This window comes from Bufo gargarizans, chromosome 9, assembly GCF_014858855.1.
Source record: "Bufo gargarizans isolate SCDJY-AF-19 chromosome 9, ASM1485885v1, whole genome shotgun sequence".
NCBI classification, from domain to species: Eukaryota; Metazoa; Chordata; class Amphibia; order Anura; family Bufonidae; genus Bufo; species Bufo gargarizans.
Genome location: NC_058088.1, coordinates 173,973,025 through 173,998,344, shown reverse-complemented (window position 1 = coordinate 173,998,344; position 25,320 = coordinate 173,973,025). Strand labels below are relative to the sequence as shown.

At 44.7% G+C, this 25,320-nt stretch overlaps 1 protein-coding gene across 1 annotated transcript in view; it reads right to left on the bottom strand.

Annotated features, from left to right (window-relative positions):
- TTC16 (tetratricopeptide repeat domain 16) overlaps window positions 1-17,154 on the bottom strand; it is a 29,862-nt gene extending 12,708 nt beyond the window's left edge. The window contains exons 1-11 of the mRNA XM_044306703.1: window positions 17,067-17,154; window positions 15,132-15,183; window positions 14,883-15,058; window positions 12,665-12,755; window positions 12,392-12,535; window positions 9,815-9,915; window positions 7,971-8,100; window positions 4,642-4,856; window positions 3,158-3,420; window positions 1,337-1,478; window positions 1,097-1,262 (exon numbers count right to left, since the gene is read on the bottom strand). Of these exons, the coding sequence (XP_044162638.1) occupies window positions 1,097-1,262; window positions 1,337-1,478; window positions 3,158-3,420; window positions 4,642-4,856; window positions 7,971-8,100; window positions 9,815-9,915; window positions 12,392-12,535; window positions 12,665-12,755; window positions 14,883-15,058; window positions 15,132-15,176 (1,473 nt within the window). The 5' untranslated portion in view covers window positions 15,177-15,183; window positions 17,067-17,154. The remainder of the gene's footprint in view (window positions 1-1,096; window positions 1,263-1,336; window positions 1,479-3,157; window positions 3,421-4,641; window positions 4,857-7,970; window positions 8,101-9,814; window positions 9,916-12,391; window positions 12,536-12,664; window positions 12,756-14,882; window positions 15,059-15,131; window positions 15,184-17,066) is intronic.
- Between the last annotated feature and the right edge of the window lie 8,166 nt (window positions 17,155-25,320).

Below are 25,320 nucleotides of genomic sequence, written 5' to 3'. Positions count from 1 at the left end.
TAAACCAGAGATATGAGCAGTATGTCTAGTCTGTGCCTTGAGCTGTATGCAGCCCGGCTCAGGCAGAATGATATTGAAGACAACGGCCTCTGATAGGCTTTAGTCCTAGTTCCTGTAGCCTATTAGAGGAAACAGTGAGCCAGGGAGACATCGCTCCCGTGCCCCGTCACAGCATTCAACTGCATTGCGGCCCTGAGTACAGTGATGCAGTTGAATATGCAGAGATGAGCTCTTCCACAATGGAAGCGCTCATTGCCCATGGCCCTTCAGCTGCCCCCCTCCTGCCTGTACCAGTTGCTTCACTTTGCCTTATTGGCGGTGCACCCCTGCTCCTGACCATTGTGTTTATGGCCCATGCTGATTGCTGTAAAGCAGATCTCTAAACACTATTGAGAACAGCTCGTGCAAGATGGGCAACATAATCATGCAAAGTGTACATGTCATTCTTTTTTTTATTTTTGTAATGTGTAGGGGCAGTGATACTGACCATTTTTGCAATATACTTTTTTTTTTTTGCAATATACTTTAATAACTAAAATTGTACACTTCTATTAGAAAAATAGCTTTAAAGTGGCCCATTTTGAGCCTTAGCAACGCTCCTCTGTCTTCTGTTTACATAACTGTGACGACTTGCTCAATACTGACTGTTATGTAAACAGAAGACAGAGGAGAGTTGCTAAGGCTCAAAATGGGCCACTTTAAAGCTATTTTTCTAATAGAAATGTACAATTTTAGTTATTAAAGTATATTGCAAAAATGGTCAGTATCACTGCCCCTACACATTACAAAAATAAAAAAAAGAATGACAGTTACACTTTAAGTAATTAGAATTTAAAAAAATCTGCAATCATAAAAAAAAAAAAGAATAGAAAAAAAGGATGTGAGCCGCCATCTGGTTTTAACTGGCAGAAATTTTTTTTTTGGGGTGACACATTCCCTTTTAAAAACCATGTGATCAATGGAAATCTGCTGCCTTGTGGCTGGGAAGAGTACATCGGGGTACTTTAAAATTGTGGGAAATATCCATTTGCTTTTCTCCCGTACAACGGAGCAAAACATTTATTGTACTGGTGGAATATTTTTACGTCTTTCGTACCTCTTCGCTTTTTGGGTTGAGCAGAACAGAGATGACGGCGTCCTCTTGAGCACCTGTGGCGTTCTGTACCGAGCGCCTGACTTTGGCTCTGTGGAGATATAGTTGGGGAAGCAAGGGATGTTTCATGATGGCCTCCGAGAAGTGGCGCTCAGCTTGCTGGTACTGCCTGCATCGGGGATGAGAGCGGTCAGAAATAGTACATGACAATGGAAGGTCTATGTGACCTGTAGGTCTACCCACTTCTGACTCTGAGCCTGCAGTCCTATCTCATCTAGGAGCTTAGCAATTCGAGTCCTGATGCCCCAGTCTTCTTCATCCAGTTCAAATGCCTGCTGATAATCCGCCAGGGCAAAGGCGAGCTCCCCCAGCTGGAAGAAACAGTCTATTGGTGGTAAAAAACAAACAAAAAAGTGAATATAGAAGAAGCAGATATATACCACCTGTACAAACAACTAAGGGCATCTGTCAGCAGTTTTTTACCTATGAAACTGGCTGACCTGTTACATGTGCTCTTGGCAGCTGAAGGCATCTGTGTTGGTCCCATGTTCAATGTGCCCGCATTGCTGAGAAAAATTATGTTTTGATATATGCAAATGAGCGTTTAGGAGCAACGGGGGCGTTACCGTTACTCGTAGAGACTCTGCTCTCCCTGCAGCTGCGGTGCCCTGTGCAGTTTGATTGACAGGGCCAGGTGTAATGATGTTTTCATTGTCTGGTCCTGTCAAAGTGCAGAGGGCGCAGCAGTTGCAGAGAGAGCAGAGCCTCTAAGTGTAACGGCAACTCCCCCGTTGCTCCTAGAAGCTCATTTGCATATATTGAAACTTCATTTTTCTCAGTAATGCGGGCACATATGTACATGGGAGCAACACAGAAGTCTTCAGCTGCCAAGGGTACATGCAACAGGTCAGCCAGTTTCATAGGTACAAAACTGCTGACAGATGCCATTTAAAGGGAGTGTGTTATTGGAAAATGACCTATTGTTTAAATAAAGTTCCTATCTCTTGTTTAAAAAATAATCCTAAAACCCTGCAGTTTTTGCACTGGTCACTACACCCGTTCTTTGAGAGCTGCCACCACGGGCCACAGACACGATGGACTGGAGAGGACCCCGGGAGAATTTTCTAGGCATGATCTGTGACCTGTGCAGTGGGTCAGGAGGGAGAAGATAAGCTGTGATGTCACCTACTGTGAATGGTGGATTCTGTCTTATCTATATCGATAATATCTGACATTGTAATCCTGACTGTGATGATAATGAGATGACTGTGAAAAAGTGATGTGTACAGAATAAGAATTGGCGCCTATTATCAGGTTGAGTGGCCAGTGTGTAAACTGCAGAATTGTCTCTGTTTTTGTTGTCTTAAATATATCTAGTAACATGGAAAATTTAAAGAAAGTAACATGGAAAATTTAAAGAAAATTCACCAAAAATATGGGACTGACAGAGACAGACGATCTCTTTACTTGGGAGTTCCATAAAAGTGAATCGAGTGGTGGCAGAGTCGGACTGAAGTCCCTTCGGACCTCCAGAGGAAATGATTCTGAGGGGCCACCCTCTGTGTATATAGGACCTTAAGGGCCCTGTTTTATTAGGGGTCCAATATTGGTAGAACTTGGGCACATCGGAGGATCCTCTGGTACTCTAGTGGGCCAGTACGACCCCAAGTGGTGGTCACACATGTGCACTACCACTCCAACTCCATTCACACACAGGACTCAGGATCCTTGCTTTTGTGATTAGTGGAGGACCTGAACACCAGGTCTGCTCAGAGGTAGGTAGGGAGGGGATACTTGGTTTTTCCAAAATACCCAAAAATTGGCTTAAAATATTTTTTTAAGCCTGAATCAGTCTGCTGTATAAAAATGTCCATGTTGCGACCACAACATGGGGACAGTTTCCAATGCGCAGTGAAGTCTGTGTAGGACATGGCAACTGCTGAAGACAGTTGTGTCCAATGATCTCTAGGTCTGTGAGCAAAGCATGCCCTGAGGGTCCATGTAGAAAAACATTGTGAAATGCACTGTTCACTTCTATGAGTCCATGTGCAGTGAATCGCTCACCTCCTCTGTTCATATAAAGCTCTTTTTTGGTCCTGTCCCCATTCAGCGCTTTGTTCAGGAGCAGCGCCCCCTCTTGGTAGAAGCCCTTCATGTAGCAATGCACGGCAAAGTCGTTGTAGGTGAGGAGTAGCTGGTTTTCAGCCTCCGTATATAAGTTCATACCTTCGCTGCCAGATATGCCCTCTGCATTGCAAAGCTGCATGGCCCGTACAAAATCATCCACTGCGGAGCTGAAATCGCTCAGCTTCCTGTACACTGTACCTCTGAAAGTCAAGTTCAGAGATAGACTAAACATTTTAGAAGGAATGAAGAGAGGGATACAGTTGCAAAACTGATAAAGAAGTCATTGAGGTTTATAGAAGAGTTTTCTATGACCTGTGCAGAGGTGATTGTGCAGGGAGGGGGATGAGATGAGCTGTGACCTCACCTATTGTTTATGGTGAATCATGTGTTATCTAAATACATAAGTGTACATATTGTGTTTGACAGATTTATATGTAAGTATTATCTAGTGTAGAAAAAAACTTTAGCACTTCAAGGAATTTTCCAAGATTCAAAACGTGATTTATTTATAAGCCGCTTGTACATAAATCACATTTTGCTTCTTGAAGTGCTGGGGTCTTTTTTTCTACACTATATAGATAGGGTGGGAACCTTACTTCAGATATAGTGTGCCACAAGATTCATATTGAAATTTTTAGGATGATCTGTCATTGTAATACTGCCTGCGGTGATAATGAGATGACTGCTGAGAAGTGATCTCTACAGAACATAAAATGTTAGACTAGTGGCCAGAGTTAAAACTGCAGGATTTTTATTTATTTAGATGGCACGGAAAATTAAAAGAAAAACTGGATGCTAAATCCGTCTCTATTCTATGTCCCTGTGAACTAGATATATTTAGGCAGAATCTATGTGTCCACTGGCTCATCAATGACACATCTGCTCAATTATAGTTAAAGGCTATGTACACCTTCAGGGGCAATGAATGCATTATATTCATTTTTTTTCAGTGGGCCTTTATTAAAAATATTCAGCAGCTTTGTCATAAAAAGCTAATTTCTGCCTAGCTGTGAGAATTGTATTTTCACTTTCACTTTGTGCCGGTTACCTAATAACCCTTATCTCTAAATCACTAATAAATAAAAAACACTTATTCAAGCCACTTTCTTATCAGTAAGATAAGAATTGAGCTGTGATGAGTGTTAAGGAGGTCAGAGATAATGAGCCGTCAGTTGAGTTGCCTGACAGTAAACAGTAAAAATACAGAGCCTGCTACTAGAGAATCTCAAGGCTGTACGGAGAAAGGGGCTCAACATTTTTAATAATGACCAATAAAAAAAAGATTTTTAGTTAAAAATGAGTACAATGCAATAATAATAAAGAAAATTGTCCTCAATGGTGTCCATAACCTTTAAGATGTAACCCATGACCCCAGGTAATCCATTTACATATATATTTGTAATGTCATTAGTGTATAATACCTGAATATATGATATTCAGCAGATAATGGGTTGTTCTCTATGGCGAAAGAGATCTTCTTTAAGGCATCCTGTAGCTGCCCCTGGACAGCCAAGTTCACAGCTTTATCTTTAGCTTCTTCTGCCGTTGCTATCATTTTATCCCTTAAGCCGAGGGCTTCTTGGTGCTGTGGATCCAATGACAAAGCCGAGTGGATGTCCTGATAGCAAAAAGTGGCCTGGAGGTCATAGACAAATTATATTAATGCATTATATGTATTATTTGGTGGGAGTCTAAACTCATGGACCTCCACTGATGATGTCTTCTGACATGTATAGATTTCCCCAGGGGTGCACCACCAATGAGGCAAGGTGAGGCGATTGCTTCAGGTAGCACCAGGTAGGGGCAAGAGAGGGGCAGCAGAAGGGGGAGTCTCTGTTTCTGCACAGTGGGCACAGTATGTGGCGCTGTATTACCCTGTATGTTTTGTAGCGCTGTATGGAAGGTTTTCCAAGTATGTCTTTAACAGTAGGGCTGGAGGGAAGGGGTTAGGTTAAGAAATTGGGATTGCGGGGTTGGGGCGCCGTTTCAGTTTTCGCCTCTGGCAGCAGAAAGGCTATGTGCACCCCTGGATTTCCTCTGATTACCCTTGTTTGGTTCACTGAACAGAGTTGGTAAGGGGTCTATGTTAGAAAGGGCCACTTCCCTAGATTGCTGCCCCATGGTGTGGCAGTCAGCATGTGGCCAAGTCATGTCCACCTGCGGCAACCAATTTGTGATAAAATGGTGGTGGCCGTTGGCTGCCATGGGTGGGTATGGCTTGTCTGCACTCCAGCAGCCGCACCATGGGGTCGTACCCTATAGGTTTGGAATCTGCTGGTTTTAAGGGTCCCTAATTTAGATATTTAGGTCACACCATTAACCCTGTGACCCAAGGTGTACCAAGAGAAAAAGGTCTTCTGAAACCAAAACAGGAGCTAGATCCGGATCCTCTCCACTTTGACCCTCTTGAGAAGAAATCTTGCCGGGTAATAGTCACCTCTCTAGAAAACAGATTATACTCGCTTTTAAGGGTAGTACCATTTCTGATTTTCAATTGTCTTTTCACACTTGGCTTATCATGACTTCTTTAATTGATAGTCACCCATAGAAATCCGTGGACACTTAGAGTACCTACGGTACTTACTGTGAAACATATATGGCGTAATCCATCTCATGCCATATTAGAGAGCTTTATTCCTTAGGCCTCATGCACATTAACGTGTGCCGGACGTTCCGTGCATTGAGGACCGTCGTTTGCATTCCCCAATGCACAAGCACCATTCGTACAGTAGCCGCATACAGCTCCAGACCCATTGGGTCCGTGATCCGTCTGCACCGCAAAAAAATAGAACGTTCTATTTTTTTGCGGTGCGGATGCACAGCGAGAAACCCCATAGAAGGTAGTGCTTCTGTGGGGTTCCCTGCCTCCGTTCTGCACCGCACCTTCCGGATTGCCGACGCATTCAAGTGAATGGGTCCGCACCTATAATACGGTGCACAAACGAGCGAGGACCGCAATACAGGCAAGGCCGGGCAATGGCCGTGTGCAGGAGACCTTAGTATTGCTTATAGGGAGAATTGGGTGCCATACAGAAGCAGATGAAGAACCTATGGGCACCATAATATGGAACCAAAGGGAATGGCACCGTACAGGCTCCAACCACAAGGCATTGTTGAGTACAGAGGTCTAAACTGAGGGAAGGGGAGGCACGATTCATATAGATGAGGTTGTTGCTCTGGACTTTTACACGCCTCATTCAGTCACTAAATTTCTGCAATCAATTATTTGAACAATTAAGTTATAGATTATGATCTTAATAATATAAATGTTCTTGGCCATTTTCTAACCTAACCATGACTTAAAGGGGTTGTCCAACAAAAAAAAAATATTCTATATATTTCAATCTCAATAATTTTCTAATTGCGGGTAATTAAAGGGAATCTGTCGCCAGTGACCCCCCTACCCAGCTGTTTGCATCGACACATTTTTCTTTCGTAGATCCGAGTCTCCGTTCCTGAGTTATGATACTTTTTCTTCATATTCATATTAGTCCTTTGGAGCAACGAGGGCGTCACTATTGCTCTTGTTGCACCCAATCTCTTCTCCTTTCCAGCCTCTCTCTGGTTGCTCTGGCACTGCCTGGCCCTGCCAATCAAAGCAGATATGGAGGGGCTGACCACAGAAATGAGTTTAGCTTGGATGCAACACGAGCAATGGTGACCCCCATATTGCACCAAAGGCCTCATTTGAATATTAAGAAAAAGCCTCAGAAACGGAGCCTCAGATCGACAAAAGACGTACAGTGTTTTAATCAAGTGGACCACAGCTTTGTGTCTAGGCAAACGGTTGAAAAGGAAGGTCGCTGGTGACCCTTCAGCATTTATTATAACCACTGATTTATTTAATAAAATGTATTTGTATAGCGCCACCTGCTGTTTGTTCTCTTTCTCATTTCTCTCTCCACCTCCACCTTAAATTGGCTCCTTCAATTGCCACCAGCTGTATCTCCTGCCAGCTGTTGTAACAGTTACAGGGAATGAGCTGAAGCAGAAAGGACACGTCCCTTGAGCTGTGATAGAAAGAGCTGCAGAAAAAAACAGGCAATAACCAGGCACAACCACTACAGTGTATGGATCTGTGTAAGGCCTCATGCACACGACCGTGCAGTTTTTTGCGGTCCGAAAAAAACGGAAGCCGCCCGTGTGCCTTCCGCAATTTGCGGAACGGAACAGGCGGCCCATTGTAGAAATGCCTATTCTTGTCCGCAAAACGGACAAGAATAGGACATGCTATATTTTTTTGGCGGGGCCACGGAACGGAGCAAAGGACGCGGACAGCACACGGAGTGCTGTCCGCATCTTTTGCGGCCCCATTGAAGTGAATGAGTCCGCAATCGAGCCGCAAAAACTGCAGCTCGGATGCGGACCCGAACAACGGTCGTGTGCATGAGGCCTAAGTCTGGTGCCATAGCTCCTGAAAAAGCTGCGGCCTTGTCGGGAGTCAGACCCCAACATCCATGGGTGCACCACCAATGAGGCCAGATGAGGCCTCAGGAAGCACCAGGTAGGGGCAAGAGGGGGGCAGCGGAAGGGCCATGGGCTGAAGGGAAGGGGTTAGGTTAAGAAATTGGCATTGGGGAGGGGGGGACGCAGTTTCAGTTTTCGCCTCTGGCAGCAGAAAGGCTAGGAGCACCCCTGCCCCCACCAATCTGATGTTGATAACCTATCCTGAAAGCCAGAGAAAGTCATAGAATACCTATTTCTTCAAAACTTACAACACTGAACATTGAGCAATGAAGCAGACGGTTACCTTATTGAGCTGATCATAGAGCCTGGCACGTAGTACATATATGTCAGGATTCCCCTGTTCTTCTTCCAGCTGCTTATTCAAGAGCTGGAGGCATTCTGCATATCTTCCCAATGCAGCGAGACAAGAAATACTGTCAGAAAACCAGCAGAGTGATGGTGAGTAATAGCCTGTAATCGAGAGCGCACCTTCAATGAGGCGAGGTGAAGCGGCTGCCTCAGGCAGCACTATCTAGATTATCAGACAGCACTATCTAGATGATCAGGCAGCACTATCTAGATTATCAGGCAGCACTATCTAGATTATCAGACAGCACTATCTAGATTATCAGGCAGCACTATCTAGTTCAGGGATCAGCAACCTTCGGCACTCCAGATGTGGTGAAACTACGACTCCCAGCATGCACACTTGCTTAGCTATTTTCAGAACTCCCATAAAAGTGAATGGAGCATGCTGGGAGTCGTAGTTTCAACACATCTGGAGTGCCGAAGGTTGCTGACTGCTGATCTAGATGATCAGGCAGCACTATCTAGATGATCAGGCAGCACTATCTAGATGATCAGGCAGCACTATCTAGATGATCAGGCAGCACTATCTAGATGCAGGCAGCAGAAAGGCTAGGTGCACCCCTGCCTGTAATGCAGTCTCAAAAATTAAAAAGGGGGAATTCACAAGTGGCAGATTTGTTGCAGACATTTCTACGACTGAAACGACAGGTTCTATTCACCTGAATGAATTTCTGAGAACATCCTTTAAACAAAATGGCACAATCACAGAAATTTCTGCAACAAATCTGTTGCATGTGAATTTACCCTTAGGGCGTATGTTTTCACAGCAAAATTTTTTCTGTGGTTTGTGCCTTGAATTGCTGAGGATTTCACCCTATGCATTGCAAAGGGGAAAATCTACAACATAAAGTGACATGTTGCAGAGATAAAATCTGCAGCTCAATTTACTCTGCGGATCGTATACAGAGCATGTGGATGAGATTTGTGCACAGGGAGTCTGTCAGTATATCTGCTAAACTGCTGCCAGCCATAGGGAGGAGCTAGGGAGAGCAGGACAAATATACCTTATGTGGAGCTTTTATTATCAGGAGTAGAATGAATATGAAGTTTTATTCTGCCCGATTCTGTTCCTGCAAGTGCCCAGGAGGTGGAGCTTCCTTATGAAGTGTTCTCTGCATTGAGCTGCTTTCCAACTTCTCCCCTCTCTTCTGAGTGACAGCTGTAGTGGCCTCCTAGTTGGATACTACATCTGTCAATCAGAGCATAAGGAGGGGCTGTGAAGCTCTGTCTCCTGGGCACTTGCAGGAGCAGAATCTGGCAGAGTAAACTTCACATTCACACTACTCCTGATAATAAAAGCTCCACAAAAGGTATGTTTGTCCTCCTCTACTAAGCCCCTATGAGTACTGGCAGCAGTCAAAACTACTGACAGACTCCCTTTAAGGCCTCATATACACGGCTATAGCCATTTTTGTGGTCCGAAGAAACATGGATGTCTGCCGCGTGAATTCAGCATTTTGCAGAACGGAACGATGTGTACTGTGTGCATTTTGCAGACAAGAACTGTCTATTCTTGTCTGCAAAACGGACAAGAATGGGATATGTTCCATTTTTTTGCAGGGCTGCAGAACGGACATGCGGATGCTGACAGCCCACCGTGTGCTGTCTGCATCTTTTGCAGACCCATTGAAATTAATGGGTCCACATCCGATCCGCAAAAAATGTGGATCGGATGCGGACCAAAACCACGGTTGTGTGAATGAGGCCTAAATCCCCTGTGGCAAATCCTCAGCCTATCCATCCTGTGTGATTTTTATGTGAATATGTGGTTCCGCTCACCTGCGCATGTGATAATGGCTGTTCTGAGGCTGCAGCTCCGCAGCGCGGGTAAAAGATTCAAACGCATCCAGATGACAGTTCTGGTCAAACAAGCTCTGTCCCTGCACAGCAATGTGAACAGTCACCACAGGAGCAGTAATCACATTCAATTAAATTGAATCAAAGGGGTTGTCTGATCTGAGACAATGGAGGCATATCGCTAGCAGCAACATTTTCTAAACGAAGCCCCGAAAGTGGTGGAGGGAGCACTGCGCATGAGCAGCCGCCCTCCATTCATTCTCTATGGAGCCGCTGAAAATAGGCAAGTGCTGGCTCAGCTATTTCTGTCAGGCCCCTAGAAGTGACTGGGAGCGGTGGACGGTCATGCGCGGCGCGCTCCCATTCACTTCTATAGGGAGAGCGCTGGGTGGTGGCCGAACCGGAGTCCTCCAGTGACCACTTTGCGGGGCTCCATTCCCGTTATAGGTGTGGGTCCCAGCGGCTGGACCCCTACCTATCAGACGATGGGGGCATATCCTAGCGATATGCCCCTATTGTCTCAAATGAGACAACCCCTTTAATGGTTTGGTTCTTATACATTATTATATGAGATTAGCAAAACATGGCTGCTTTCTTTCAGAAACAGCTCCACACCTGTCCATGGGCTGTGTCTGGTATTGGAGCTCAGCTCTGCGGTAGTGAATGGGAATGAGCTGCAATACCACACTCTACCTTGGGCAGATGGGTGGCGCTGGTTTTTAAAAAAAAATTCTAATCCTGGATCCCTTTACGTCTACAAGGTCAGCTCATTGCTATAGCTCCCCCAAGTCCTCCTCTACGTGCAGAATCCAAATTGATGCTAATTGATCGAACTTCTTTGCATATAATCTGATATTCTGAATATTTTGTAATTATCTATATAACCTGGTGGAAAATCTGTTCTCTAACTATTGCTAAATGGGAAACCTAACCTAAAGACTGCCATATCATGAGCAGTTCAATGCAATCTATTGTTCTCTGAAATCAGCCATATCAGGCTACATAGAGGATGAGGGTAGTGTTCTTCATTGTGATGACAGACAAAGTCCCAAAGAATATCTACCCTTTTCTCACCTATCTCCAGTTCTGAGACCCTCAAGATCATGGCCGGCTCTGAGTTATATGATGTCCTAAATGGTACCGTCATACAGTAACCATGCCATACGGTGCTTAAGGGGCATCTGTCAGCAGTTTTGTACCTATGAAACTGGCTGACCTGTTACATGTGCACTCGGCAGCTGAAGGCATCTGTGTTGGTCCCATGGTCATATGTGTCCGCATTGCTGAGAAAAATAATGTTTTAATATATGCAAATGAGCCTCTAGGAGCAACGGGGGCGTTACCATTACACCTAGAGACTCAGCTCTCTCTGCAGCTGCCCCGCCCTCTGCACTTTGACATGGCCAGGTATGATGATGCTTACATTGCCTGGTCCCAGTGTCGGACTGGGGTACCTAGGGCCCTCCAGTAAAATGTATTTTGCTGGCCCACTGTATGGATACATTTAAATATAATAAATTATTTAACAAGTTTTTATATGAACATAGGCTGGTGGAGGAGCTGTACATTGAATATATGTCTGTAGTCCAGTAAGTCTACTGGTTATGTGCCACTTGTGCAGGGGGTGGGAGACTGGGGGCCCACCTTGCTCAGAGGCCCACTGGGGGATTCACCTGTTCGCGGGTGGGCCAGTCCGAGCCTGCCTGGTCCAGTTAAAGTGCAGTTGCAGAGAGAGTTGAGCATTTAGGTGTAACGGCAACGCCCCCATTGCTCCTAGAGGCTCATTTGCATATATTTAAGCATCATTTTTCTCAGCGATGCGGGCACATATGAACATGGGACCGACACAGATGCCTTCAGCTGCCAAGTACAATGCAACAGGTCAGCCAGTGTCATAGGTACAAAACTGCTGACAGATGCCCTAAGCACCATATTCCATGGGTAATAATGTTATAGCGTGCTGTCCCACCATCCGGCCACTTTCTGGCATAAATGTATGCATGTGACGGTTTTTGTCTGGCCAAAACCCGGCATTTGCGTCAGATCAGACAGCCAGATCTCCTTACCCAAGATGTGAACTAAACCATAGTTTCCATTCACTGAGCTTCAGTACTCGGACACGGACACTACGCATTGGACAGAACCTTGTGCTTCTGGTTCCATCCACTGTATAGTTTCCAGTGCCAAAACAGCTGATCGGTGGAGGTTCGGTGAATTGGATCTCTAGCGATCTGATATTGATGACCTAGCCTGACCAGAAAACCCCTTTAATACCAACGTATGAGCATGGCCTAACAGTACCACACAATATTACTGCTATACAATTAATATGAATATATTTGCGGTAATGACCAGCTTTGAGTACCAGACCATGTGTGACGCCCCCTTCAGCAGAAATGGCTACACCAGTTGCACACCCCTAAGGGTGGATCTGCTCCAGTTCCATTTTCATACATATGTGTGACTGATATTAGTAGCTCTTTTATACGTTCACGCTCTCACCTCCACATTTATAGGCTCTGACGTTTTACTGACCAGAATTTATCATCTCGGAGTTACCTGCAGGTTATATGTAAGGGCCAGCAGCTCTATATGTTCTCTGACTGGCGGTCCTATGGAACAAGCCTTCTTCAAGTTGAGGGCTGCACGCTGGAAGTCACGGAGCTGGAGGAACGCCTCTGCCCTCTTCACATACAGCTCGACCTATAGTAGCATGCAATCAGAAAGTAATATGGTGGATGCTGAAAACTATAGCGAGACCCACCTCAACCAAAACTGTGGGCACACCAGGGACAAGCAGAAGACGTAAGCATTGTCAGTTATAGATCGTACCTTCTCAGGCCATAGGTAAATGGCTTTGGAAAATGCGATGACAGCCTTCTCCCATTCCTTCTGGGCCAAATACTGCAGACCACCTTGATAGCTGCGAGAACAAAATGATAGATGCATGTAATAGTGGACCTGCCTCTCTGCACTCTTAATAACGTTACATGGGGCAAATCGGGACAGGGCCTGTGCGAGCCTGCAGAAATCAGGGATACTTTATCTTTTCTTTCTTCTGCCATGGCCTAGCAAATCTCTGTGGGCCAGATAGGAAAATTGTAGCGTCATCTGGGGCGAGTGATCACAGGCGACCGGCACTGGTAGCCCTTGCAGGTGGAAAGCATAGTCTCCCTACATCCTAGATCTGAGGCCAGCAAATGTAAGCCAGAGGCAACCCACATCGAGCTGACTAATCTGTTTTGAACTTAAACCCTATAGGCTACCTGAAGAAGAAATCCACCATCCCAGCATTAGTTAAAGGGCATCTGTCAGCAGTTTTGTACCTATGAAACTGGCTGACCTGTTCCATGTGCACTTGGCAGCTGAAGGCATCTGTCTTGGTCCCATGTACATATGTGTCCCCATTGCTAAGAAAAATGAAGTTTTAATATATGCAAATTAGCCTTTAGGAGCAACGGGGGTGTTGCCATTGCACCTAGAGGCTCTGCTCTCTCTGCAACTGCTGTACCCTCTTCACCTTGATTGACAGGACCAGGCAGTGAACGCCATGACGCCTGGCCCTGTCTACCAAAGTGCAGAGAGCACGGTAGTTGCAGAGTGAGCAGAGCCTCTAGGTGTAATGGCAACGCCCCCCTAGCTCCATGTGTAGGCCTTATCTCTGAACTCCTGACAGCTCACCTGCACTCATTTAGGCCCTATTCTTGTCCGTGTGATAAGAATTTAGCCTTAATGAGTGTTTATGAGCTGTCAGTTCAGAGATAAAGGCTACACATCCAGTCATTAGAGCAGCTCCCTGACTGTAGATACACGGAAACTGAAGGCTGCAGAACAAAAACGTTATTATTAAAATTAAATAATTTTTTTTATTATAAAAAATTTATTAATGGAAAAAAGTTTTTTTTTTTTTTTTTTTTTACCCCAAACTGAGCCTTTAAAGACGGAACCAATATGCATATGTGCCTCTCAGTAGCTGTAACCACTAGGCATTCGAGCCTCCGTGGAGTATAAAAACAACCTGTGGTTCTGTCATGTTACTCACCTGTCCTGGATCCAGTTCCATTCTCTGCCTTGCTCCCTTCCTCTCGTTGGCTCTGTCCTGCATGTTGGGTTGCAGCAGAAACACGGCGCTCTCTGATGATATCATCCCATTGGGATATTTAAACTGAGCTCCAACAGGTTACTCAGAGTTACCCCCTGTACTCTGGCCGCCCAGCTCTGCTACGCCGTTCTCCAGTTTACTCTGCTACACTGGCTCCTCACCCGTCCTCCTGTTCTGCTGCCCCAGATCTGCCTCCCCCATGTGACTTTTGTGTGGGCCGGTTCCACCCCTAAGAGTGCCAACTTTGAGCCTCCCTGTAGGCCATACTGCATAAATCTCTACAACTATTTGGTAATGTGAGCCTCTGACCTGCGGTGATATCCCTTAAAGGGATTATGTCATGATTGATGTAAGAAATCAGATAGTACGTGACAATCTCTTTCTAACAAAGCCAGAACCAGCCCTGTACCTCACATGGATCCAGAGATCTCCCCAGTCATTGCTTCAATTGTTCTGCTACATTTATTTCAGACTGGCAGCTCAGGGGGTGTGTCCTTTCTCAGGGAGTGTGGCCTTTCTGATGTAGCTCTTACCCTGTCACTGTCAGAGCTTCTAACAGTAGACATGACTGGTGACAGTTGAAGATTTAAACAGAGCATGTGCAACCAGCTCAGTGAGGTGGATGGAGAAATAAGGAAAAGAACAAACAGTAGGTGGCGCTATGTAGATACATTTTACTGAATACCAAGCTTAGTATTCAGATCCAAAAAATATAGAAAATGTTTTGTGGGACAACCCCTTTAAGAGCTTGGTCTGTACATTACAGGCATAACCGCATATATTAATATGAGGAATGTATGGAGCCATAATACCGCTCCACTGTGGTACTGCTCCAGTACATAGGCACCATATGGCGTCACACTAAGGCTCCGCAGTACAGAGACTGTGTGTGCCTCCATACATGCCATGTGCATGACGACTTGTGGCATGACCCTCCGTGAGACTTACTGTTCGGCTGCCTTTCCCTGCACAATATCCTCGTACGTCTGCTCGGTGCGTTGACCACTTTTGCCGTGGACATCTAAAAACACTTCGCTGGAGCCAAAAATTTTCTTCAGGGATTTCCTCCGAGCTTCTTGAAGCTTCTCCTCGCTCACAGCCGTGGGGAACATGTCTCCTGTCATCTGAGGTAAAATATTGGAAAATTTACCTCAGAGGAATGACCAGGGAAGACACAAGGACGTCTCTGAATCTTACCTCTTCCAGCTCTGGAGAGCACGTTTCTGCCATTGTCTTCTCCATGAAGACCCTAAGAAATGAAATGGTTTATTCCAGTATATTCATTTGTATGTTCATTTTGTAATTAAAAACTTCCCATGGGGGCGGCCATATTGGAGACATGCATCCTTCCTGCATTGTAGGGTCTGTTCATACATGTTAGATTGGCACTAGGATGGTTACTTTCATGTGCTGTAGATCCGCAAATTTGGGGCTAATCTCTTTTTTTTTTTTTCCGAAATACAAAAAAAATAAGTAGCATTATACTTATTCTTGCTGTTTTATTTTCGGTGGCAGGAGCTGATTTTTTGTCTGGAGCATGTCCGCCTCCATTCACATGCATTGGAGGTGGAAATCTGCATCAAATCCAACACGTGTGAATGGAGGCTAATGGTCTGAAAAGGTTGCTTATAGGGTACAACTAGCATCCATAGGGAGAGTGGAGTTAGGGCTCATGCACACAACCGTATTTATTTTGCGGTCCGCAAAACTTGGATCCGCAAAAAAAAGGATGACATCTGTGTTGCATCTGTTTTTTTTTTTTGCATATCCATTGTAACAATGCCTGTCCTTGTCCGCAAAACGTACAAGAATAGGACATAAGGACACAGAATGCACACGGGATCACTTCCGTTTTTTTCAGGCCCCATTGAAATGAATGGTTCCGTATACGGGCTGCAAAAAAAATGGAACGGACATGGACAAAAATAAGTTCTTGTGCATGACGGAGATGTGAATGACGGAGATGTGAATGACGCCTAAGCCGCTGGCAGACTCCTTTTGGTGAAGGATTTTCTCCCAAAAACTAAAGGATCAGGCATGTTGAAATCCAACAGCCCGATCCTAAAAGTTGTACCGTAAATGTGTAAAATCCGCCCCATTACTGACCACCTTTAAAGGGTTTTTCTGAGATTTTTTTATATTGATGACCTATCCTCAGGCCCGAATTAGTCTTAAACCTCAAAATAGTCAAATAAGGGGCAAAAGCCTCCAAAAAAGGCGCAATTTCAGTAGTAAATGCGACTAATAAAATTTGACTAAAAACAGGCGCGGTGAGTGTGTGCTGTGTCTGTGAGACTGGGTGGGAGTTAGGGCTCATGCACACGACTGTATGGCTTTTTCAGTGTTTTGCGGTCCGTTTTTTACCGATCCGTTGTTCCTTTTTTTTTTTGTATGCCATATACAGTATACACGAATGACATAGAAAAAATTGGACTGGGCATAACATTTTTAATAGATGGTTCCGCAAAAATGAAACGGATACGGAAGACATACGGATGTATTTCCGTATGTGTTCCGTTTTTTTTTTGCGTACAAATTGACTTGAATGGAGCCAAGCACCGTGATTTGCGGACAAGAATAGGACATGTTCTATCTTTTCACGGTACGGAAATACTGAAACGGAATGCACACGGTGACACTTACGTTTTTTTTGCTGAACCATTGAAATCTATGGTTCAGTATATGTACCGCATACTGAACTAAAAAAAACGTCCAGTGTACTCAACGCAAAATACTGTCGTGTGCATGAGCCCTTAGACTGTGCTTGGGACATCATCCATGGCAGTTACAATTTAAATCTCCAAACATTCCGCCATTCTTTTTTTATGGGGATTTTTTATCAGTGCCGAGATCTTCGAAACGCAGTTTGAACGGAGTCTGTACTAATCGCAGAAGAAGAAGAAATAAAACTCAAGAAAATGAGGAATAACAATATAGTGCTTTTCAAGCCCTACGATAAGTTATACTAAATCTTTTCCCATAAAACTACATATCAATAAGTTCAGCCCCTCCTGCACTATAACTCCCTGCCAGCAGATGGCACTGCATTTTCATGGTGAAAGGTTCCCTTTAAGTTATACCCCAAAAAGTATCCACCATCATATAAGATGATCCTCTTCTCGCGTCACGTACCTCAAGTTTTTAGAAGTCTCCTTCCAAGAAATCTCACACAACCCCTGCCCTGTCACTGGGAAATCAGCGCAGCCTGTTCGACCTGCAGCAGCCGCACACTACTGTGCAGTGTACAACTTCTTGGTTACTAAGCAACAGCGGTGAATGGAGCTCAGGATTAGGAGGAGGCCGTTCACTGACAGTCATGTGACTGCAGGGCTGTATTTACCGGATATCGGATGTTCACTCCAAAACCAGACCCTTTTTTTTTATTATACAGCCTTCAATTTATATCATATAAATCATAATATGATATAAATCTTTTTTTCTACTTATTAAGTTAAAACTCAATGTAGAGAATGTATTTCCACGTCTAGTTGTCATGACTGCCATCCACAAACGTATATATCTATACTGCAGTTTTGCATTTTATTTGTATTTTTTTTACGTAACATTAATAGAATAGATGCAGCTATATAGTCCTGTATATTACACTGCACCCCATGTATAGTCCTGTATATTACACTGCCCCCCATGTATAGTCCTGTATATTACACTGCCCCTCATGTATAGTCCTGTATATTACACTGCACCCCATGTATAGTCCTGTATATTACACTGCCCCCCATGTATAGTCCTGTATATTACACTGCCCCTCATGTATAGTCCTGTATATTACACTGCACCCCATGTATAGTCCTGTATATTACACTGCACCCATGTATAGTCCTGTATATTACACTGCCCCTCATGTATAGTCCTGTATATTACACTGCACCCCATGTATAGTCCTGTATATTACACTGCACCCCATGTATAGTCCTGTATATTATACTGCACCCCATGTATAGTCCTGTATATTACACTGCCCCTCATGTATAGTCCTGTATATTACACTGCACCCCATGTATAGTCCTGTATATTATACTGCACCCCATGTATAGTCCTGTATATTACACTGCACCCCATGTATAGTCCTGTATATTATACTGCACCCCATGTATAGTTCTGTATATTACACTGCACCCCATGTATAGTCCTGTATATTATATTGCACCCCATGTATAGTCCTGTATATTACACTGCACCCCATGTATAGTCCTGTATATTATACTGCACCCCATGTATAGTCCTGTATATTGTACTGCACCCCATGTATAGTCCTGTATATTACACTGCGCCCCATGTATAGTCCTGTATATTATACTGCCCCCATGTACAGTCCTGTATATTACACTGCACCTCATGTATAGTCCTGTATATTACACTGCACCCCATGTATAGTCCTGTATATTACACTGCACCCCATGTATAGTCCTGTATATTATACTGTACCCCATGTATAGTCCTGTATATTACACTGCACCCCATGTATAGTCCTGTATATTATACTGTACCCCATGTATAGTCCTGTATATTACACTGCACCCCATGTATAGTCCTGTATATTACACTGGACCCCATGTATAGTCCTGTATATTATACTGCACCCCATGTATAGTCCTGTATATTACACTGCACCTCATGTATAGTCCTGTATATTACACTGCACCTCATGTATAGTCCTGTATATTACACTGCACCCCATGTATAGTCCTGTATATTACACTGCACCCCATGTATAGTCCTGTATATTATACTGCACCCCATGTATAGTCCTGTATATTATACTGCCCCCCATGTATAGTCCTGTATATTATACTGCACCCCATGTATAGTCCTGTATATTATACTGCCCTCATGTATAGTCCTGTATATTACACTGCACCCCATGTATAGTCCTGTATATTACACAATAATCCACTGTAAAGTATCCGAAATATCTTTAAAATATTTTTTTATTGTGAAAATATTACATTATAGATAAATATCTGTAAGCACTCCAATCATTTCACACACAATGTATAACTCCCATCCTCTCATACACAGTTTATCACCCCCATCATCATACAACCAATGTTTTATTCCCATCATGTCACACACAATGCGTATCTCCCATCATCTTATACATAATTCATCACTCCCACCATCTCTTACACATTATATCACTCCCATCATCTAACACATCGGGTCAGATTAACAGTAAAACAGTCCTTGTTGCCCATAGCGACCAATTACAGCGCAGCTTTTATTTTCAAAGAGCCAAATACGAACTGAAAGCTGCGATGTGATTGGCTTCTATAGGGACCAAAGTCCCCTGGGGTCATATATCCCACCCCTCATCCCAAAATCTATGTGAAGAGAATGAACAAACATGAAGAAAATTTCAGGCAAGAACATGTATGTACATGATGTGATATAAAACGTGAGTTCAGTACATCCAATATGGCCGCTCTCATGCTAGGGCACTTCTTGTGATGTCATCAATAGATGCTTGTCCCCCTGGCCCCCCCTCCTCTGGCATGACCATTTTACTTGTGATGTCATAATGGGCATGACTCGCTTACTTATGACATAATAATCAGGGGGTGTGGTCTAAGCCCATAAATTGGGGTCACGCCCTGACAGCAGTGTCAGTATCTCTAGCTGTCTCTCACCATGGGGAAGTCCGCGAAGAAGAGGAGGTTGGCGCAAAAGACTATTCCTAAGGTGAACGCTGTAGAGAAGATGGATGTCGGCCCTCGACAATATCCGGATGATGTTGAGATGAAGTCCGATGATGGTGATGAAAAAATGGATGTTGGCCCTCGCCAATATCCGGACGACGTGGAGATGGAGGACCTTCCGGGGAACACCAGCAACATCAGGGCCTTAAGTACCCGGAAGAGAAAGCGGCCATCCTGTAACATCTGCCGCCGGCTGTAACATCTGCCGATAGGCCCTACTATACCATCTGCCCCTTGGCCACCATATAACATCTGCTGCTTGGCCCCACTTACCATCTGCCGCCTGGGGCCATTTACCATCTGCGGCTTGGGGCCATTTACCATCTGCAGCTTGGGGCCCACTTACCATCTACCCCTTGGGGCCCACTTACCATCTATAGATGGTTTTACCATCCAAACCATCTGAAATTCCAGTGAAGACGAGCAGAGCACCACCAGGTCCGGTAAGTTTGGCCGCTTCCCTCCGTCTTCTCCTTGTGTTTTTGTAAACAGTTTTTTTATTTAAGTATTTTCTCTTCTAGGATCCGACTACAAAATAACATCAGGAACCTCTGGTGACAATATCCTGTCCCTGAAAATCTGCCAGAGGTGCGACCCCCCGACCTCCTCTCTACAAGTTATCGGACCTGAATCCAGCCAATCCTGAAGACGGAACCAGAGCTGCAGAAAAGTCATTCAAAACCTTTTATAAATAAAAATAGTGGTTTTTTTTTAAATTGTGTTTTTTTCTCTTTATTATTAAATTGCATAAATCGTACTCAGCCGCTATTTTCTATGGGTGTCCTAAGGGTATAGTAAGTAAGCTCCGAGCTGGATCCTGAAGGGGTGCGCTATTTACGCTTTTTAAAAGTGTAATATTTAAAGTCACACATTTTTCCATATAATCTGCATGCGCTAAAGTTTGTGACGTTTATTATAGCCGGAAACTAGCACAAGTCTCAAAATAAATAATCCCCCAGGTAATATTTCATCCACTAGCGATATCTCCATTAAGGGTAGGTTAATAAAGTACATTCAAGATGGCCGCTCTGATGCTAAGCCTCCCTTTGTGATGTCATCATTAGAATCCTGCCATGGTAACACATTTTGTGATGTCACCATTAGAATCCTGGCACGATAACGCTTCTTGTTTCCTTAGAAACTCTATTTGTGATGTCATCGGCTACAGAGTCTGAGTGTCATAATCAGTGGCATGACTGCGGGGCATAGATAGGGGGTCAGCACCCGTCACCTGAGTGGCCCCCAATCCAGATAATGCCGCACCATGACTACTAGTAATACAGCTAAATAGTGACTGAATATTACCACCGTACTGTTACTAACAGACCACTGTAGGAAGATCACTATTACCCCCATACATTAATGAGGCTGCACATCCGTCCATCCAGTTCAGCCTGTTATCCTGTAGGTTGATCCAAAGGAAGGCAAAAAAATTCCATGAAGTAGAAACTAATTTTCCTACTTTTAGGGGTAAAAATTCCTTCCCGGCTCCAGGCAATCACAATAACTCCTTGGATCCCAGACCCTTCTGCCTTCTCCTGTCAATCAAAGTGCGGAGGGCGCGGCAGTTGCAGAGAGAGCTGAGCCTCTAGGTGTAACAGAAACGCCCCTGTTGCTCCTAGGGGCTCATTTGCATATATGAAAACATACAGTTTAGGCTACTTTCACACTAGCGTTTGGGCGGATCCGTTCTGAACGGATCCGCTCATATTAATGCAGACGGAGGCTCCGTTCAGTACGGATCCGTCTGCATTAATAACTTTAAAAAAATTCGCAAGTGCGCAAGTGCGCAAGTAGCCTGCGCGGATCCGTTCAGACTTTCAATGTAAAGTCAATGGGGGACGGATCCGCTTGAAGATTGAGCCATATGGTGACATCTTCAAGCGGATCCGTTCCCATTGACTTACATTGTAAGTCTGAACGGATCCGCACGCCTCCGCACGGCCAGGCGGACACCCGAACGCTGCAAGCAGCGTTCAGCTGTCCGCCTGTCCGTGCGGAGGCGAGCGGAGCGGAGGCTGAACGCCGCCAGACTGATGCAGTCTGAGCGGATCCGCTCCATTCAGACTGCATCAGGGCTGGACGGCTGCGTTCGGGTCCGCTCGTGAGCCCCTTCAAACGGAGCTCACGAACGGACCAGCGAACGCTAGTGTGAAAGCAGCCTTACTTGTTTCAGGCCAATGCCAGTAACAGGAATGTAATGTATTCCTGATTGACAGACTTCTCCCTGTTACAGGGGGAACCTACATATCATGAATGCTTCCTGTCTGGAATGAATACACTGTAAGGGTACATGCACACGTTCAGGATTCATGTGCGGAGCATCTGCACCGAAATCCGCAGGTGTTCGCAGGCAAATCTGTACGGTCTATCCGCATCAATTGGTGCGGATTTGCGTGCGGATTTGGTGCGGATTTGGTGAATGAAGAAAATCCGGTCAGGAAAAATAAAATAAATTGACATGCTGCGGATTTAAAAATCTGCACGGAAAAAATCTGCATTGTGTGCACTGAGGATTTCAAATTCTCATAGAATAAAATGTACATGACCTGCAGTGCGGATTTTCCACACACAATCCTGATCGTGTGCATTTAGCCTATGTTCTCCATATCTACAGCGCAATCACACTGAAGGCACAGACTGCTTATGTATACTGATATATCGTATAAGATCATCAGATAACCTTCGCTTTAAAGAATGACAATTTATAATTTTTAGCAAAAAAATGTATCTTTAAATGAAAAAATAGGTTAGTATAAAAGCTTTACACAGTAAGGAGATGAAACATGAACACAGCGCAATCGCTTTGAACTTTGAGTCCTATACTATTTAAAGGGGTTGTGTCACAAAACATATTCTACATTTTTTAAACCAGCACCTGGATCTGAATATTTTTGTAGTTGCATGTAATGTAATATAGCCAGTGAGTTATTCAATAAAATGTATCTGTATAGCGCCACCTGCTGTTTGTTCTTTTCCTTGTTTTTCGTCCGTCTCCCTGATCTGGTCGCACATGCTCAGTTTTAATCTCCAACTGCAACCTGCCTTATGTTCTATTAGAAGCTATGGCAGTTACAGGGAGAGAGCTGCAGCGGAAAGGACACACCCCTTGAGCTGCCAGACTGAAAAGAATTAGAAACAATTAGAGCAGAGAATGGGAAGATCTCGTGATCCATGTGAGGTACAGGGCTGGTTCTAGCTTTGTTAGAACGAGATTGTCGCGTACTATATGATGTCTGATTATTATTTTTTTACTCGTTTTATTGAACAAGTAAAGTCGATATAACAGACATTGAGATTGTCATGTAAGTAACAGCCGAAAAATGTTAGGCCTCTTTCACACTTGCGTTGTCCGGATCCGGCGTGTACTCCACTTTAGCGTCCCGGCAGCCATGGTAACCATTCAGAAAAAGCTAAACGTCGGATCCGGCAATGCGCCGAAACGACGTTTAGCTTAAGGCCGGATCCGGATCAATGCCTTTCAATGGACATTAATTCCGGATCCGGCCTTGCGGCAAGTCTTCAGGATTTTTGGCCAGAGCAAAAAGCGCAGCATGCTGCAGTATTTTCTCCGGCCAAAAAACGTTCCGTTCCGGAACTGAAGACATCCTGATGCATCCTGAACGGATTTCTCTCCATTCAGAATGCATTAGGATAAAACTGATCAGGATTCTTCCGGCATAGAGCCCCGACGACGGAACTCTATGCCGGAAGAAAAGAACGCAGGTGTGAAAGAGCCCTTACCGTTGTACATTGGTGATCAGTACATGTCAATAAAAAAATAGATATAAATGACATTCAATCCGACTATTGTCATGAATGATTGCACCAATAAGCCAGGATATAGTGACATTCAATTGTATACATAAGCACCAGGTTTACAGATGTATCAGCACATTTAGGCCTCATGCACACGACCGTTGTGTGCATCCGTGGCCGTTGTGCCGCTTTCCGTTTTTTTTCGCGGACCCATTGACTTTCAATGGGTCAGTGGAAAAATCGGAAAATTCATCGTTTTGCAGCCGCATCCGTGATCCGTGTTTCCTGTCCGTCAAAAAAATATGACCTGTCCTATTTTTTTGACAGACAACGGTTCACGGACCCATTCAAGTCAATGGGTCAGTGAAAAACCACGAATGCACACAAGATTGGGATCCGCGTCCGTGGCCGTAGGCTACTTTTACACAGACGGATCCGAAGATCCGTCTGCATAAAAGCTTTTTCAGAGCTGAGTTTTTACTTCGTGAAAACTCAGATCCGACAGTATATTCTAACACAGAGGCGTTCCCATAGTGATGGGGACGCTTCAGGTTAGAATATACTAAAAGAACTGTGTACATGACTGCCCCCTGCTGCCTGGCAGGTTCTGCCAGGCAGCAGGGGGCAGACCCCCCCCCTCCCCCTGTAGTTAACACATTGGTGGCCAGTGCGGCCGGCCCCCCCTCCCTCCCCTGTAGTTAACTCATTGGTTGCCAGTGGGCCCCCTCCCTCCCCTGTAGTTAACTCATTGGTAGCCAGTGGGCCCCCCTCCCCTGTAGTTAACTCATTGGTAGCCAGTGGGCCCCCCCCCTCCCTCCCCTGTAGTTAACTCGTTGGTGGCCAGCCCCCCTCTCTCCCCTGTAGTTAACTCGTTGGTGGCCAGTGGGCCCCCCCCTCCCTCCCCCTCCTAATTAAAATCTCCCCCCCTATCATTGGTGGCAGTGGAGAGTACCGATCGGAGTCCCAGTGTAATCGCTGGGGCTCCGATCGGTAACCATGGCAACCAGGACGCTACTGCAGTCCCGGTTGCCATGGTTATTTAGCAATTTGTAGAAGCATTATACTTACCTGCGAGCAGCGATGTCTGTGTCCGGCCGGGAGCTCCTCCTACTGGTAAGTGACAGATCATTAGGCAATGCACCGCACAGACTTTAGCAGCTCAAAAAAGTGGTTCTATCATGGACCTTGTATAGTGGGAAAAAAAAAGATTTCGACCAGTTTATACAAAGACCAGAGTATCTGCCATACTCTGTCCTCCCTGTCTCCCAGGACAATGCCACAATACATTTCATCTTGTCTTATACTAATCGCCAATGGTTCAATGGCCAACGCGAGTAATAGGGGTGATAATGGGCACCCCTGTCTAGTGCCCCTACCGAGAGTGAAGTAAGAGGAGGGGATACCATTCACGTTAACATTAGACCTGGGATTCCTATACAAAATAGATACCCATTTGATAAAGACCGGGCCAAAACCAAATCTTCGGAGAGTTTTCAGAAGATATGGCCATTCAACCAAATCAAAAGCCTTAGCTGCGTCAAGAGACACAAAGGCCCCTCTTTGCTGTTGTGTGGTACCTATTTGTGCCAAAACCTGGACTCTTCTAATGTTTTCCAATGTAGATTTCCCCGGCATAAAGCCAGATTAATTAGAGTGGACGATACTCAGGATACACTTATTCAATCTGTTCGCAAGTATTTTTGCTAAAATCTTATAATATTATAAAATATTAGGCAGAGATATTGGTCTATACGACCCACATTCTAGCGGATTTTTGTCCGGTTTTAAGATAACTATTATAGTAGCATCATACAATGACAGGGGTAGGGTGTCTCCAGAAAACGCCTTGGCATACATCTGTTTGAGGGGCTCTATAAGTCGGTCCATATATTTGGTATACACTTCCAATG